Source organism: Sphaeramia orbicularis, chromosome 13, assembly GCF_902148855.1.
Source record: "Sphaeramia orbicularis chromosome 13, fSphaOr1.1, whole genome shotgun sequence".
NCBI lineage: Eukaryota > Metazoa > Chordata > Actinopteri > Kurtiformes > Apogonidae > Sphaeramia > Sphaeramia orbicularis.
Genome location: NC_043969.1, coordinates 50,004,137 through 50,022,700, shown reverse-complemented (window position 1 = coordinate 50,022,700; position 18,564 = coordinate 50,004,137). Strand labels below are relative to the sequence as shown.

The following is an 18,564-nucleotide window of genomic DNA, read 5'->3' as shown; positions in this document are numbered from 1 at the left end:
ACTGATCTGGATTAGTCTGAGCCTAGGGCAGGGGTGTCGAACTCATCTGAGTTCAGCTTCTACAGACCACACTGATCTGAAGAGGATCGGACCTGTAAAATAATAACAGCGAAAATGTTTACGTTTACAAAGTATGGTTCCATAAAAAAATGTAAATAACCTTAACTATTTGTTCAGTGGGTCAGACCAGTAAAATAATGACATAATAACCTCTAAAGGATTCACTTTGTTTTACTGTAAAAAATAAAATTACGTGAAAACATTTAAATTTCTAAACAATCGTTTCACCTAAAATTGTAAATAACTTGAACAAGTATGAACAACCTGACATGTCTAAAGAGAAGCAAGTGTAACTGTACCAATATTCAGTCTTATTAAATGTGTTGTATTTGTAGATCCACTGTGATCTGTACGTATTAATGTACATGTGGAAATGACACACTGAGGCAGAATATTGTTAAAATTACAGTTATTTTTCTTAAGACATTTCAAGTTGTTTATGTTTTTCTCATTTTCAAAATGTAATTTTTTTTTTTTTTTTTAAACAATAAAACAACGGGAAAACTTTGAAGTTGTCATTATTTATATCTTAATGTGTTATTCTTTTACTGGTTGGGCATGTTTAAGATCATATTGGGCTGAATGTGGAACCTGAACTAAACACTCCTGCTGTAAATGGAGATTTCAGATTTATTATCCACTTTAAAACATTTGGTAGAAAAGTCCAAACTCCTACATATTTTCTCCCAAATTCACATCTTTTTTGGTCGTATTGTCTGATGTGTCAGTGATAAAAGTTGCGTTAAACATCAGATCTTTCACACTGAATCAGAATGAGCCTGATGTGAACCCTGATCTTAGGTTCATTGAACTCTGAACGTGGTCTGACTGAACCCTTTAACGTTAATCTGTCAAGGCACTGAGCCCGTTTACATCCAAACTGAAAGACCTGGATTTGTGGAGGGATCAGATTATTCAAGCAATCAAGTAAACAGTATAATCTGATAGCATTTTGTTCTTTTCAGTAAACCTGTGAAAGCCTTGTCCACTATAGAGGACAGAAATGCACTGCTGGGCCTCAGGAAGACACAGTAATTATGCCTAATGTCACTCAGTTGCATCATAGTTACCTCTGCCAGGAGGTATTGTGATTGCTTTGCTTTGTGTGTTTGCGTGTTTGTTTGTTTGTTTGTTAGCAAGATAACTCAAAAAGTTATGGACGGATTTTCATGAAATTTTCAGGAAATGTTGATACTGGCACAAGGAAGAAATGATTAAATTTTGGTGGTGATCGGGGGCAGGGGGGGCCACAGGGGCCCACTGATCTGCCTTGGCGGAGGTCTTTCCGGAGGTGCTTTTCTTGTTATTGTTTGTGCTACTTCTGAATTAATAATATCCACTTAATTTACTGTTTGCTTGACAGCAACAACACAAACAATTCATTTTTTCTTTATCCTTGTAAATAGCCTATGTGCAGTCAGGGGTCAACACACCTGGATTTCTCCTGAATACGCCAGTGTCTTCATGCATGTATTCAGGTTAATCTGATTTATTTAGTTCTTTTACATCTGCACATGTGGAAAAATAAGAAATATTGTCAAAAACAAATGTGAAAACATAATCAAATGTAAGCAGAAGACAATAATAGGAAGTTTGAGTCCATCGTCACCACATACGTATGGAATCTGATAATAGACTGAAGCATCTAAACACGGTTCATGGATTATCGTATTTATTAAGAGCATGTAAACGCATCAGATCTGATTATTCTAATTATCTTACTGGATTCTTATGGTCATGGACACGGCTCAGTGTGTTCTAAACCCTGCCTCAGTTCATGTCTGATAGATTCAAGGATCAGTTCTATGTCTCCATCTGCTGGACAAGCCATGAAACTGCAGCACAACCACAAAAAATTGAAGATGAATCTGTTTTCTATTGATAACTCTGCATTTCACAAACGTAGGGTTTGTTTTACTAAGTGAAATTCAACATGATGAGACGTGGATTCATGTTGACTTGGATGGATTTGACCTAAGGCCCTGGTGATTCTGTAGGTTCATGATGGTGGACCAGACCAACTCTACAGAACCAACGTGTTATCATGAATTGCGCACAGATAATCTGCCAACTAAAAGTGGTGCGTTATCTGTATTATAAGCTTTCAGCGTGTATATTTATGCCGTGTACAATAGCACACTTTTAGCACGATTAGCAGTTTGGGTCAGCACAATTAGCTGCTGGTGCACTGACACGCCATCAAATGGCATTAAATAACACGCGAAAGGATGAAAATGTGTACATATAGCATGCCAAATGCAATAAACTGGCATCACATTCAACGCAATTTTATGAAAGATCAAACCGCAACAAACTGGACTCAGACACCAGTAACTGTTAACTGTGATACGAGTCTGTTTAGAGGTTGGAAATGAAACCTGACATCAAACCAAAGACTCTGAAACTAGAATAAGCAAAAAAAATCTTGAATTAAGCAAAAAAAAAAAAAAAAAAATCTGCCATTGGAAAAAAAAGAAAATTATCTTGGTAATATTTCTTGAAATCAGATTTTCCAGATCTATTGTCTGTAAATCAGGGCAAGACCCACACCAACTCGTGTCACTCACACTGGTGTATGAATGTTTGGTATTGGGAGAGGACATGTGCTCACTATGTTTGAGTGTGTGTGTATATTTCATATATATATATATATATATATATATATATATATATATATATATATACAGTACAGGCCAAAAGTTTGGACACACCTTCTCATTCTTCGCATTTTCTTTATTTTCATGACTATTGTCATTGTAGATTCTCACTGAAGGCATCAAAACTATGAATGAACACATGTGGAATTATGTACTTAACAAAAAGTGTGAAATAACTGAAAACATCTCTTATATTCTAGTTTCTTCAAAGTAGCCACCCTTAGCTCTGATGACTGCCTTGCACACCCTTGGCATTCTCTTGATGAGCTTCCAGAGGTAGTCACCTGAAATGGTTTCCACTTCATAGCTGTGCCTTGTCAGGGTTACTTAGTGGAATTTCTTGCCTTATTGATGGGGTTGGGACCATCAGTTGTGTTGTGCAGAAGTCAGGTTGATGCACAGCTGACAGCCCTATTGGACAACTGTTAGAATGCATATTATGGCGAGAACCAATCAGCTAAGTAAAGACAAACGAGTGGCCATCATTACTTTAAGAAATGAAGGTCAGTCAGTCCGGAAAATTTCAAAAACTTTGAATGTGTCCCCAAGTGCAGTCGCAAAAAACCATCAAGCGCTCCAACGAAACTGGCTCACATGAGGACCGCCCCAGGAAAGGAAGACCAAGAGTCACCTCTGATGCTGAAGATAAGTTCATCTGAGTCACCAGCCTCAGAAATCGCAAATTAACAGCAGCTCAGATCAGAGACCAGATGAATACCACACAGAGCTCTAGCAGCAGACACATCTCTACAACAACTGTTAAGAGGAGACTGCGTGAATCAGGCCTTCATGGTCAAACAGCTGCTAGGAAACCACTGCTCAGGAGAGGCAACAAACACAAGAGATTTATTTGGGCCAAGAAACCCAAGGAATGGACATTAGACCAGTGGAAATCTGTGCTTTGGTCTGATGAGTCCAAATTTGAGATCTTTGGATCCAACCGCCGTGTCTTTGTGCGACGCAGAAAAGGTGAACGGATGGATGCTACATGCCTGGTTCCCACCGTGAAGCATGGAGGAGGAGGTGTGATGGTGTGGGGATGCTTTGTTGGTGACGCTGTTGGGGATTTATTCAAGATTGAAGGCAACCTGAATCAGCATGGCTACCACAGCATCCTGAAGTGACATGCCATTCCATCCGGTTTGTGTTTAGTTGGACCATCATTTATGTTTCAACAGGACAATGACCCCAAACACACCTCCAGGCTGTGTGAGGGATATTTGACCAAGAAGGAGAGTGATGGAGTGCTGCGCCAGATGACCTGGCCTCCACAGTCACCGGACCTGAACCCAATCGAGATGGTTTGGGGTGAGCTGGACCGCAGAGTGAAGGCAAAAGGGCCAACAAGTGCTAAGCATCTGTGGGAACTTCTTCAAGACTGTTGGGAAACCATTTCAGGAGACTACCTCTGGAAGCTCATCAAGAGAATGGCAAGAGTGTGCAAAGCAGTCATCAGAGCTAAGGGTGGCTACTTTGAAGAAACTAGAATATAAGAGATGTTTTCAGTTATTTCACACTTTTTTGTTAAGTACATAATTCCACATGTTTTCATTCATAGTTTTGATGCCTTCAGTGAGAATCTACAATGTAAATAGTCATGAAAATAAAGAAAATGCAAAGAATGAGAAAGTGTGTCCAAACTTTTGGCCTGTACTGTGTGTGTGTGTGTGTGTATATATATATATATATATATATATATATATATATATACACACACACACACACACAGTGTGTTGTTTCCTGCTATTTTGTGGTTTTGTTGCATTACTGACCTTCGTGTTCCATTCACTGCCGAATTGAGGAGGATTCTGGTCTATGAAAACCACCTGGAGGCTCCTGGACATGGACAAACAGCCTTTACAGTCACATTAAAAGGCTGATGTGGACTCTGCACCGTCTGATGGATCTGCAGCCGGTTCCACCTCCACCAGCCTCCAACATGAAATGAAGTTGGTTAAAACACACCTGATCAAATTCTTATGTTTAACATGGAGTGAAAACACTTGAATCAACTCAAATATTTCAGGTTCAAATCAGACTCTGCTCACAGAGACGCTTTTTTCCAGGTTCAAGGTTTATTTGGATTTTTTTCCAATGACACAAAAACAAAAGCATAAAAAACATTCAACATAAAGTCTGGTCGACATTCAGTCCACGTTCAGTTGTTAAGGCATTGATTCCTCTGATCAGCATCCGTTGGTTCGTTATTGATCAACATTGTAGATGAACCCATCAAACATAAATCATCAGCTTTAAATCCAAAACAACACAACTCCATCAGACAAAAAAAAAAAAAAAACAGTTTCAGCGTCATGACACAGGTTTGTGTCTCTGGTAATTAATGATGTTGAGGCTCCAGTTTAATGTAACAGCGATGAGTTGTTTTCACCCTAAAACTTTAACCTTTAAAGAGTTTTATTAAAGACGAACCATTCAATCTTGGATCCTGAAGGAAACTGAGAAAAAGGGCAAAAGAACAAGCTAGAAAAAAAATTACATTTCATACAAATTCAAGAAATCTAAAAACATAAACATCAAAGACAGAAAGAAAAACAACCAAAAATAGAAACAAAAAACAGAGGAACCTGAATAAATGAAGCAGAAAGATTTCAACACTTGAATACTTAAAAAAATAATCCAATTAACTCATCGGTAAATTTAGTTTTCATCAAAACATTAAATCTGACACATTGAAAAAGAAGAAACACTAATGAATCTGATTCACAAAACGGATGAAACCCAAACCAGAATCAAACGGGACCAGAACCAGAACCAAACTGGACCAGAGCCGACAAACTCACAACACAAATGGAACTCAACGAACCTCAGAGAAAAGAAACTCTACTTCGAAGAGTTGTTTTTGTGCAACGGTGTTTAGTTCTCAGTTCCTCGGTGGTTTTAATCTGTCAATATGTCAGGTCTAAGACTACAGTTCCCAGAATACTTTGGCACAAAAAAATTAACCGTCTACAATCTGCCGCCGTTTGTGTCGTGGTTTACGTCACTAGATTCACGACAAAACTGAAAAGGAGGAGATTCACAGACGACATTGTTTAATCATCATACGATTAAAACTTTTATATTAAACAGAAAACTAAATAAAACATGAAAAAAACCAAGATTAAAGTTGGAAACATACAAGATTCTTGGATTTGTGAGTTTTGTCATAAACTTGCGACTTAATCTCAGAATATTCACATTTTCTCCTTTTACATTTGCTTCCTTCTCAGATTTACAGTTTTAATCTTAATTTTCGACATTTTCTTCTTAATGTCATGTCTCCTCCTACTTTTCTTTTACACTAAGTGTAAAAAGGTGAATGTTGTGAAGTTGTACTATTTATGCATCTTTTTTTTTTTGTTGCCAGATTTGCTGTGGAGGTTTTATTTATTTTCGGTGGATCCTGGATAAGGACTGATCAGGGTCTAAGGTTCATTTAGTGAATTCTCTTCCACTGTGTGAATCTGGATCTGAAGGTTTACAGGTGACTAGGTTTCTGTTTCAGGTCCATCAGAGATGACTGAGTGGGTTGGTTTTATTAAGTGGGTGTGGTCTAAACCGGAGCCGTTCTCTGGTCTTCACTGGTCTTTACAATGCCTGATCGGAATTGAAATGGCGTCGGGGTGTTTGTCCCCGTTTGTGTTATTTGCTTTTCTTGTCGGTCGATAACGTGTCATGGAGTTTGGAAACACACTTCTCAAACTGGTCCATGACCAGCGTCCCGTTCTCGTCGAAAAACTCCGACACAGATTTGGTGACCTCGATTTCCCTCGATGACCTGGACTTCCCATCGGTGAAGGAGACTCTGAGCATGTACTGGTCATCAAACCTGCAACGCCAACACACACACCATCAAACACTCACGGAGAGACACATGGTGGTTCCTAGAATGTCCAAAGGTAGGACAGGAGCTACAGCCTTCATCTGTGAAGGTCCTCTACTGTGGAACCTCCTCCTGCCTCGGTCCAGGAGGAGATGCCCTCTGTACATCTAAGAGGACGAAGACAACTGTCCTTTTACATGTAGCTCATAGTTAGAGTTAGGATCAGGATCAGGTTTAGGATCAGGATCAGCCTGATCTTCCATCTGCTGTTACAGGCTTAGACTGGGAGACTCCTCATGATACACTGACCTCCTTTCTGCTCCTCCTCCCATCTGACCTCTTCTCTGCCCCTCCTCCTGCCTGTCCTCCTCTCTGCTCCTCCTCCCGTCTGACCTCCTCTCTGCTCCTCCTTCTGCCTGTACTCCTCTCTGCTCCTCCTCCTGTCTGACCTCCTCTCTACTTCTTCTGTCTGACCACCTCTCTGCTCCTCCTCCTGTCTGACCTCCTCTCTACTCCTCCTTCTGTCTGACCCCCTCTCTACTCCTCCTTCCGTCTGACCTCCTCTCTACTCCTCCTTCTGTCTGACCCCCTCTCTGCTCCTCCTTCCGTCTGACCTCCTCTCTGCTCCTCCTGTCTGTCCACCTCTCTGCTCCTCCTCCTGTCTGACCTCCACTCTCCTCCTTTCTGCCCTCTTCTCTACTCCTCTGTCTGTCTGACCTCCCCTCTCCTCCTTTCTGCCCTCTCTACTCCTCCTTCTGTCTGCCCTCCTCTCTGCTCCTCCTCCTGTCTGACCTCCTCTCTCCTCCTTTCTGCCCTCCTCTCTGCTCCTCGTCCTGTCTGACCTCCTCTCTGGTCCTCCTTCCGTCTGACCTCCTCTCGGCTCCTCCTTCTGTCTGACCTCCTCTTTGCTACTCCTCCTGTCTGACCTCCTCTCTGCTACTCCTCCTGTCTGACCTCCTCTCTGCTCCTCCTTCTGTCTGACCTCCTCTCTGCTCTTCCTCTTCTCCTCTATTCACACCCCAGGCCATGTCACTGACTCTCCTTTTTCCCTGGAGTCTCTGTGCTTTATGTCCTCACAGGTTTTCCCTGGATCATCTCTGGACCTCCTGCTGTGCTCCTCCTCCTCCTCCTCCTCCATCGTTCTTCATTTATCCATATAGTTGTGATAGTGTTTATCATATACTTCCATAGCTGGTACAGGATTATAGTATTGGTACTAACAGCTGCAGTAGTATTCTATCTACTGGTAGTACTTGCATTTGGAGTAGCAGGGATAGCAGTTATGGGTATTTGTACTAGTTACTGGTAGTTACAGTGGGGCAAAAAGTATTTAGTCAGCCACTGATTTTGCAAGTTCTCCTACTTAGAAAGATGAGAGAGGTCTGTAATTGTCATCAGAGGTACACTTCAACTATGAGAGACAAAATGAGAAAAAAAAAAAAAAAAAAAATCCAGGAAATCATATTGTAGGATTTTAATGAATTTCTTTGTAAATTACGATGGAAAATATGTATTTGGTCAATAACAAAAGTTCAACTCAATACTTTGTAACATAACCTTTGTTGGCAATGACAGAGGTCAAACGTTTCCTGTAAGTCTTCACCAGGTTTGCACACACTGGAGCTAGTATTTTGGTCCATTCCTCCATGCAGATCTCCTCCAGAGCAGTGATGTTTTGGGGCTGTTGCTGGGCAACACGGACTTTCAACTCCCTCCACAAATTTTCTATGGGGTTGAGGTCTGGAGACTGGCTAGGTCACTCCATGACCTTGAAACGCTTTTTACGGAGCCACTCCTTCATTGCCCGAGCGGTGTGTTTGGGATCATTGTCATGCTGGAAGACCCAGCCACATTCCATCTTCAATGCTCTCACTGATGGAAGGAGGTTTGGGTTCAGATCTCACCATACATGGCCCCGTTCATTCTTCCCTTTACACGGATCAGTCGTCCTGTCCCCTTTGCAGAAAAACAGCCCCAAAGCATGAGGTTTCCACCCCCATGCTTCACAGTAGGTATGGTGTTCTTGGGATGCAACTCAGCATTCTTCTCCCTCCAAACACGACGAGTTGAGTTTTTACCAAAAAAGTTCTATTTTGGTTTCATCTGACCACATGATATTCTCCCAGTCCTCTTCTGGATCATCCGTATGCTCTGTGTCAAACTTCAGACGGGCCTGGACATGTACTGGCTTAAGCAGGGGGACATGCCTGGCGCTGCAGGATTTGAGTCCCTCTTGGCGTAGTGTGTTACTGATGGTAGCCTTTGTTACTTTGGTCCCAGCTCTCTGCAGGTCATTCATCAGGTCCCTCCGTGTAGTTCTGGGATTTTTGCTCACTGTTCTCATGATCATTTTGACCCCACGGGCTGAGATCTCGCGTGGGGCCCAAGATCGAGGGAGATTATCATTGGTCTTGTATGTCTTCCATTTTCTTACAATTGCTCCCACAGCTGATTTATTCACACCAACCTGCTTGCCTGTTGCAGATTCACTCTTCCCAGCCTGGTGCAGGTCTACAGTTGTCTTCCTGGTGTCCTTTGACAGCTCTTTGGTCTTGGCCATGGTTGAGTTTGGAGTCTGACTGTTTGAGGCTGTGGACAAGTGTCTTTTATACAGGTAATGAGTTCAAACAGGTACCATTAATACAGGTAACCAGTGGAGAACAGAAGAGCTTCTTGAAGAAGAAGTTACAGGTCTGTGAGAGCCAGAAATCTGGCTTGTTTGTGGGTGACCAAATACTTATTTTCCACCATAATTTACAAATAAATTCTTTAAAAATCCTACAATGCGATTTCCTGGATTTTTTTTTCTCAATTTGTCTCTCATAGTTGAAGTGTACCTCTGATGGAAAATTACAGACCCCTCTCATCTTTCTAAGTAGGAGAACTTGCAAAATCAGTGGCTGACTAAATACTTTTTTGCACCACTGTATACTTTTAACCATTCAGTTAAAGGTAATTTTTCCCTCCACTGTCACCAAGTGTTTACTCCTGGAGGATTCTGTTAATGTCTGTGAATGGGCTTAAAAATCTGGTCTAGACTGGCTCTAAATGTAAAGTAAAATGAGATTACTTTTGTTATGTGGCGCAATATAAATAAAACTTAATTGATTGATTGATAAAACACCACCTGCATCTGATCCAGGTTCAAATACATGTAACTGGACTTTTCTGTGTCGCATGACATGTGTCAGTGATGGGGGTCAAGGTAAACAAACCGTTTGAGGGACGACGACAGCTGCCAGACGTGGTCCGGGTCCATCCCAGCTGGATCCTTCTGCAGAGCCACCAGGAAGATGTTCTTCTCTTTGTAGGACGTGTACAGAGTCAGGACACCCATCATGATGAAGTACGTGAGGAAGACAGGAGTCAAGGACGACAACTCCATAGGAACATGAGTCAAAGTGGACGGGTTCTGTCCACACGTCAAAGACCAGGTGAAACCCAGTCAGCCCTTATCATTCATTAACACAGCGAAACCTGCACTAACCCACAGTGGACAAAGGACACACATCAGACCCACAGTGGACAAAGGACACACATCAGACCCACAGTGGACAGAGGACACACATCAGACCCACAGTGGACAGAAGACACACATCAGACCCACAGTGGACAAAGGACACACATCAGACCCACAGTGGACAAAGGACACACATCAGACCCACAGTGGACAGAGGACACACATCAGACCCACAGTGGACAGAAGACACACATCAGACCCACAGTGGACAGAAGACACACATCAGACCCACAGTGGACAGAAGACACACATCAGACCCACAGTGGACAAAGAACACACATCAGACCCACAGTGGACAGAAGACACACATCAGACCCACAGTGGACAGAAGACACACATCAGACCCACAGTGGACAGAAGACACACATCAGACCCACAGTGGACAAAAGACACACATTAGACCCACAGTGGACAGAGGACACACATCAGACCCACAGTGGACAAAAGACACACATCAGACCCACAGTGGACAAAGAACACACATCAGACCCACAGTGGACAGAAGACACACATCAGACCCACAGTGGACAGAGGACACACATCAGACCCACAGTGGACAGAAGACACACATCAGACCCACAGTGGACAGAAGACACACATCAGACCCACAGTGGACAAAAGACACACATTAGACCCACAGTGGACAGAGGACACACATCAGACCCACAGTGGACAGAAGACACACATCAGACCCACAGTGGACAGAAGACACACATCAGACCCACAGTGGACAAAGAACACACATCAGACCCACAGTGGACAGAAGACACACATCAGACCCACAGTGGACAAAGAACACACATCAGACCCACAGTGGACAAAGAACACACATCAGACCCACAGTGGACAGAAGACACACATCAGACCCACAGTGGACAGAGGACACACATCAGACCCACAGTGGACAGAGGACACACATCAGACCCACAGTGGACAAAAGACACACATCAGACCCACAGTGGACAGAAGACACACATCAGACCCACAGTGGACAAAGAACACACATCAGACCCACAGTGGACAAAGAACACACATCAGACCCACAGTGGACAGAAGACACACATCAGACCCACAGTGGACAAAGAACACACATCAGACCCACAGTGGACAGAAGACACACATCAGACCCACAGTGGACAGAAGACACACATCAGACCCACAGTGGACAGAAGACACACATCAGACCCACAGCGGACAAAGAACACACATTAGACCCACATGCTTTTCACCTTGACAATACATGAAGATGCACAAGGACACAGTACACAGGGACTGATCAATAACCTGATCAACAATGTGATCTGTGAGGATATGAGATGACACAGCAGGCCAGAACCGGTCTGGATTCGGGGAAGGGGTGCAGGTAGTCCCAGACCAGGGCCAACATGGCGAACAGGCAGGACACGGTGCAGATCAGCAGCCGACCGTCCACCAGGTTGAAGTTCTCCACATAGCCGAACTTCTCCAGGAACACCTGGGGGGGGGGGGGGGGGGGGGGGGGGGCAGGTCAGAGGTCACACACAACACATCCATAAACACGGAACTGGAGTTTGTTTCACTGACCTTCTTTGCAGCGTCATCCAGAGAGTTCTTCACTGCGGCTCCGTCCCATTTATCGATCTTCACTGGTTTCTCATCAATCCTCCACTGAAAAACATTTAGAAGAAAAATCAATGAGAAACCCATCTGTTCACAAGTTATAGTCAAGTCTGTAAATTGAAGGTGAGTTTCCAACAAATATACAGAGACAGGGGCCAAGGTTTAGGGTTTCATTTCATATGCATCACATCAGCTGCAGCTATGTTTGACTGCATTGTCCCTGTCAAACAAACAAACAGCACATGACTAGGACAGAGCGAGCCACAATCGGCCCAGATGGGTGTTTCTATGAAACTGGTCCCTAAAAGCAGGACATGGGGGTTAAAATTCAAGCCAGGTGTAGACTAATGTTATGAAGCAGGTTTGGAAGCACTTTGGGTCTATTTTAAAAATAAATATTAACTGAGATAAAAGAAACAATTTTTCAGATAAAACACATCTTTATGTGGCGTATACAAAAATCCACATGTAACAGTAAAAAGGACACGAAAATTACGTGCTACTATTTTTGGAATATCTTTCTATTCGCTCACAGGTACATTTTGGGAATCGAAGTAAATATTCAAGGCAGAGTATTTCACAAAAATGACCACTGTTGCAAAATCACCGGTGATTTATATGTGTTTAAATGTTCAGGTTCTGTGTGTAACACCAGTGGACACGATGGGTTCCACACCAGACCTGGAATGAGACTGAGATTGATGAAAAACCCACATGCGTGGATTAGAAAAACCACTAAGTTTGACACATTTAACACAGTGTCTTTATTTGTAGTCTATAGAAGACAATTTACAGACATGTTTTCACATCTAATGCACTGACACCTAGGGAGATTTAATATCGATATTTGGGTCCTATTTTTGGAGACAATATTTGATTGTAAATTCATTAATTATGGGATGGCTCAGAGCAAGAGTATAATTTTTGAGCATTTATTTGAGGCAGTGGCGGCTGCTCGTCTTTCAGACAAGGGAAGCTCAATTGTCGGCTTACATCAAAAAAAATTGTCAAGTTGTTAAAAAATAAATTCGGTCCTCCGTTCCTTTTTAAGAAAATGGTCAGTGACCTTATCGTAACAAATAGGCGTCTTTTCCAGGGACTTGACCAGTGTCCTCTGAATGTCCAGCAGAGCTGGGCTGCTTAGATTGCCTTGGCCCATTGTGTTGCAGGTGTAAGACTTCAGCCTTTTTAAACAAGAGATGCTCCTTTCACGCCGACCTAGCCGACAGTATGATTGATTTAACTATCTACAAAACGATATTAAACTCGAACAAGAAATGATTAAATTATGTAACTGAAACAAGAATACGCTGAAATTGTTAAATTGAAACAAGGAAGTATAATTCGTGAGTTTTATTTACAGTGAAAGAAATGAATGAGTAATTTCGTAGTGGTTTCTCTCTCTCTTTCACAGCAGAATGTGCGACGGTATTAAACTGAACTGTGTCAAGTGAAGGAGTAGATCTCAAACTAGCTGTCAATCAAACGGGATTCAGCCTTTCGACTGATCTTCCAATCAACACGTGGGATTCTGGTGTCCAGCCCGGCTGAGCTCCGCCCACAGCTCCATTCACCCCCAGAGACACCCGGCGTCTGGGGGCGGGACAACATCGTGGCATTTATCGAATTACCGTCCAGTTTTGAGGCAATGAAAAAAACTGTTCCACTCAGTCCCATTGAAGCCCAGAGACGGACACAGTCTACGGACAAATGCACTGAGCAGAGATGGAGGAGAAAACAGAGACACGGGAATGGAGGAGAAGTGAACAACATCGTGTCTGTTGATTTGTGATAAAGCTGATTCTGAACAAACTCATCTTTGAGATGAACGTGTTTTAACACATTTGTAGTCAATGAAATGTCAACACAACCATACATATTTAACCATTTAATTTTTGTAATTTTAGGGGAAGCCGGGCTTCCCTTGCAGTCTATGAGAAATCACCACTAATCTGAGGTCATCATTAGGTCCATCCTGGGGGGATATATATCTACATTTACCTTTTATTTTTGGGTCTGAAAAGCTGGAAAAGTACCAGATACCAAAATAAACCCAGTTTCATGGAAAGACCCAGATTCGACGCAGGTGAAGTTTCTACATCAACATGTCACATATTAACCCTCCGGTATCCCATCCATGGAGGTCATTTAACCACCAAAAGTGCATCATCTGCACAGTGTAGCAGCAATGTCAGAATGTTTTTCATACAGTTTGTTTTAAACTTTTGGTTCTAGTAGGGCTGCATGATTAATTGATTTTAAATCTAAATCAGATTTTTTCATTAGGACGATATTTATAAAAGGGAAATCGTCAAATCGATTTCATCTCTCTTGTGCCTCCCAGTTGCGCGCCTCCGGGCCGCGTGCCCGCGAGCTACCGCAGGCTCTTCCTCCTATCTGTGACAGCGGTCTTTCACAGAAGTCCGTGTAATGACCGGACGTTAAATCTGTTAATGAGCCCACCGTACTTACAGCAATATAAGCCATGGTTTCACGCACGGATCCCCCAATTTAAATACAACTGCCTGGTGATGACTCATTTTACGTGGCCTATATGACACATGACTGATGCCTGTTTCACAATGGTATCACTTATGTGGGCCCAGATACCCCAAAAGGGAAGGAAAAAAACAAAAAAAACAAAACAAAACAAAAAATTATATATATATATATATATATATATATATATATATATATATATATAATTTATTTTTCGTACTTGCTAAATTTTTCATTCACAAATGTAAGTTCTGTAACACAAAACCAATTATTATTTATTTTTTGAAAGCTGTTGAACTTTATTTAAAGCTGTTAGATCAATCTGGAAACAAAAAGGCTATAAAAACCATCAGTATTTGCTCTGATTTGGATTTTGTATTGTAGTGTATTCCCCCTGGCAAACTTGTTCTGTTATTTTCTTGCTGTATACATTGTTTGTATACTCCATTTCATTCAATAAAGATTTAATGAAAAAATAAATAAAAAAATAAAGCTTCTGTGGGTCCATCATGTGAAACCATCACAGATTTTAGGTAGGGAGCAGTGCCTTGCATTGTGGGCTGCTTATCAAAACAATATGCTGACTTCTGTTGTCTTTTGTAGTTTTATCCAAAAATCGAAACTGAAAATCGAGTTTTTAGAGGAAAAAAAAAAAAAAAAAAAAAAAAATCGGGATTTATTTTTCACCAAAATTGTGCAGCCCTAGGTTCTAGGTCAAATGTTAAATGCTAAAATGTGTCGGTGTGCATTTTGTACTCACTTGGTAGATGGGTGTTAGTGTAGGAATTTAACATGGTTTACAATGTGCTGATTTTAGTGAATAGGTCAGAATTTAGAGAATCGTGCAAAAATGAACAACTTTTAAATTCTGACCTAAAACAAATTGTGAAAAAGAAAATGACCATTAATAACACGACATGCAAAGTGTGCATAATATGCTCACCAGGGTTAAACATCTGTTTCTGAACCTTAAAATCTTTGTTTAAAAACAGAAACTTGACTCAAACTGTCAGAGAAGGAATGAACTGCCCCTTAACAATATGACTCAAACCGCTCAATCAATATTCAAATTAACTTGTAATTATTTTAACAGTTGCACTATTATTCAACTCTTCATGACTTTTCCATCTCACAAGACAATTACTTGCAATGCCAACTTAACACAGACAATAAAGTGATTCTATCAAATTATTAAAAGTTTATTATAACATAAACCTGTACAAATCTTATGTTTAGTCTAAAGTTACTGGTCGATTAACGGTGATGGTTTCAGGTTAAATGTCCATAAACCAGGTAGTTCCTTCCTTAACATATGTCACATCCTGGACACGTATGTCTACATTAAAACTTACATCTGGATGACAACTGTGCAGTTCATAAACCTTAAACCCTAAACCAGATCCAGCAGATACGTTAACGTCTGCACATTGATCAGTTACATTACTTTAAATGTCCATGTAAATCTAACTTTGCAGCTGTAAACCGTTAAATGTGCCGTTTTCTGATTGAAGTCGGCAACGGACTTAACTTGGTCTCCAACAGCCTTGGATTAAACCCAAACTGAGATTTTCAGCAGATAAAACTCCGTCTAAAGTCTCCCCCTCGTGTGAACAAACTCTCATCTTAATAACGCCTTTATTCATGAATTCATCCACTTTAGCCACAGCTGTTAGCTTAGCCTAGCTTAGCTCGGCGCACTCAGAAAAGCCGGACCTTAACGGACTGAAAATCGCCGTTTGTCCGCGGACCGGACACCGAAAGACGGCCTTTAACTCGTTTTAGAAGCGGACGGTACGACTCTACACCGGGGAAGATAAAGTTTAATTCTACCTTCTCCAGGAGTCCACTCTTCCCGTTCCGAGCGGCGGCCATCTTGAAGCACCTATGACCTGGACGCTTCTGATTGGCTCACAGCATGGTTTGAAAGGAAGACCGCGTATGACGTCACCACGTAAACGTCTACGAGTTTTTTTGTTTTTTGTTTTTTTGTTTTTTTTTGGGGGGGGGGGGGGTTATTTTATTTTATTTTTTTACGTTTTGCAAAATGTATTTTAAGTTCTTCAATAAATTGTGCGTCTTTTGAGTCTAATAATATATCTGTCCTGTTTTATAAACTATGAACTAAAGAAAAAGAAAATAGAAAACAAATTAGGGAATAAATATCTAATGAAATCTTGTTCTTTTTTACATTATTGAAACAACTGTTCAATGTATTTTGATTCATTTGTTTGTTTGTTACTATCGGAAATGGCGCACATCTTCTCTGATAATGAAAGAAACAAATTTTGCATTGTTTGCATTAATTTCACTTATTCATTCATTCATTCATTCATTATCTGAACCTGCTTTATCCTCACTACGGTCACAGGGGTCACTTGGAGCCTATCCCAGCTACTTATAGGCAAAGGCGGGGTACACCCTGGACATTTCACCAGTTCATCGCAGGGCTGACATATAGAGACAATCACTCTCACATTAATAATTTCAGTTATGAAAATAATTAAATAAATAATTAAATAAATAAATAAACAAACTAAAATAAACTGCTTTATCTGCACTGGGTCATTTTTAGTCACAGGTCTTATGTCATTATTCTGTTTTCATGTCATTCAAAGCTGTTTAACCTCCCAGAACTCAATCTCAAACCAATTCTATTCACATGTATTTTCCGTCCTATTTGACATAATGTCCTAACTTTTTTGTTCATATGTAAATGTTCAAAGTATTTCTTTTGCTCTATGCACATAGCTAGGCCAACCATCCGCTCTTCTCAGTGTATTCAATACTGAGAAAACAGTCTGGCCACCGACTGTGGAAACTTCACACTGGACTTAAAGCAACGTTGATTCTGTTCCTCTCCACTCTTCCTCCAGAGTCTGGGACCTTTATTTCCAAATGACATGTAAAATTGACTTTCATCTGAAAAGAGGACTTTGGACTTTCCACAGTCAGTGCTGGTTTGTTCTGCCATGGCATCTGCTGGTGCTGGTCCACTGTGTTTTCTGAAGTCCACAGTCAACACACCCATCTACCAGGATGTTTTAGAACACTTCATGCTTCCTTCTGCTGACAAGCTTTATGGACATGCTGATTTCATTTTCCAGTAGGACTTGGCACCTGCCCACAGTGCCAAAGGTACCAAAAGCTGTTCAATTGACCATGGTGTTACTGTGACTGATGGACCAGAAAACTCATTGACTGTCAAAAGAAAGATGAGAGACAGCAGATCCACCAATGCAGATGACCTGAAGGCTGCTATCAAACCAACCTGGGCTTCCATTCCACCTGAGCAGTGCCACAGGCTGATCACCTCCATGACACCACACGCTGATGCAGTAATTCATGTAAAAGGAGAACCAACTAAGTATTGAGTTCATAGAAATGTACAGACTTTTCAGAAGCCTGACATTTCTGTTTATTTATTTATTTTTTTTAATTGATCTTATGTAATTGTTAAAAACTCCACTTCTTGTTTGGGGAGGGGCAGGACCTAGCCTCACCTATCAGGCTACACCCAACCATTTAAGAGGAAAAATCAGACCCAGCACATCCTCTATTTTCTTTGTCTGATGGGGAAAAAATAAACAAAGGTCCACATAACCTGTGAGCTCCCAAAAAGTTTATTAAACAAAGTAGTGACTTTTCAGGCCGAGAACCTTCATTAGACGAAGGACAGATGGAAAAGCACTAGAGCCCGACTGATATGGGATTCTTGGGGCCGATGCCGATACTGGGGGCTACAAAAAGACGATATCCAATATATCGGTCGATATCCGATATTGGCTGATAACCGATATATTGGCCGATATATGAAATAAGAACACTGATCTACACAGGATATAATAATCTTATATTAGATAATTGTGGACAGGTGGATAAACAGTTGCATAAATCTTTATCTCATAAATATAATTTACACAACTTTCAAATGCAAACTATGCAATCACAAAAATAATTAGAGCAAAAAATATGACTGAGCACACAATTATGTTTTCACTCACAAATTTTGATGTGTCTGCCTCATGGCACTACAACTTCTTACATGGACTAAGGACTAAACTGAGCATGTGCAGAGTGAATTAAGTGAGTCCTAAGTTGTGCCTGATTGGAGCAACTGCAAGAGTTACAACTGACCCATGTTCCAACTGTCCCCAGTCTCCCCTACACTATTAACACCCAAGCCTGCCTGCAGAATGAAACTGTGAGGTAGACAGAAGTGCACGGACATGGGTGTGTGTGTGTGAATACTTCATAAGACGGGGGGGGGGGGGGGGGTTTAGCGATCCATCATCCTCATCAGATCTCACGGGGGGGGGGGGGGGGGGGGGGGGTGACAGTAAAATATTCACAAATACAGTGATCCAGCTACTTATCATACAAATATAAAGAGATAATCAAGTTTCTTC

At 41.4% G+C, this 18,564-nt stretch overlaps 1 protein-coding gene across 1 annotated transcript; it reads right to left on the bottom strand.

Annotated features, from left to right (window-relative positions):
- Positions 1 to 4,777: 4,777 nt before the first annotated feature.
- On the bottom strand, positions 4,778 to 16,077 carry spcs2 (signal peptidase complex subunit 2). The gene is made up of 5 exons (XM_030152426.1): positions 15,989 to 16,077; positions 11,624 to 11,707; positions 11,374 to 11,534; positions 9,756 to 9,890; positions 4,778 to 6,546 (listed from the first exon to the last, which is right to left on the bottom strand). The coding sequence occupies exons 1-5, from the start codon at positions 16,028 to 16,030 to the stop codon at positions 6,360 to 6,362; spliced, it is 609 nt and encodes a 202-aa protein (XP_030008286.1). The 5' UTR covers positions 16,031 to 16,077; the 3' UTR covers positions 4,778 to 6,359.
- Positions 16,078 to 18,564: the final 2,487 nt, after the last annotated feature.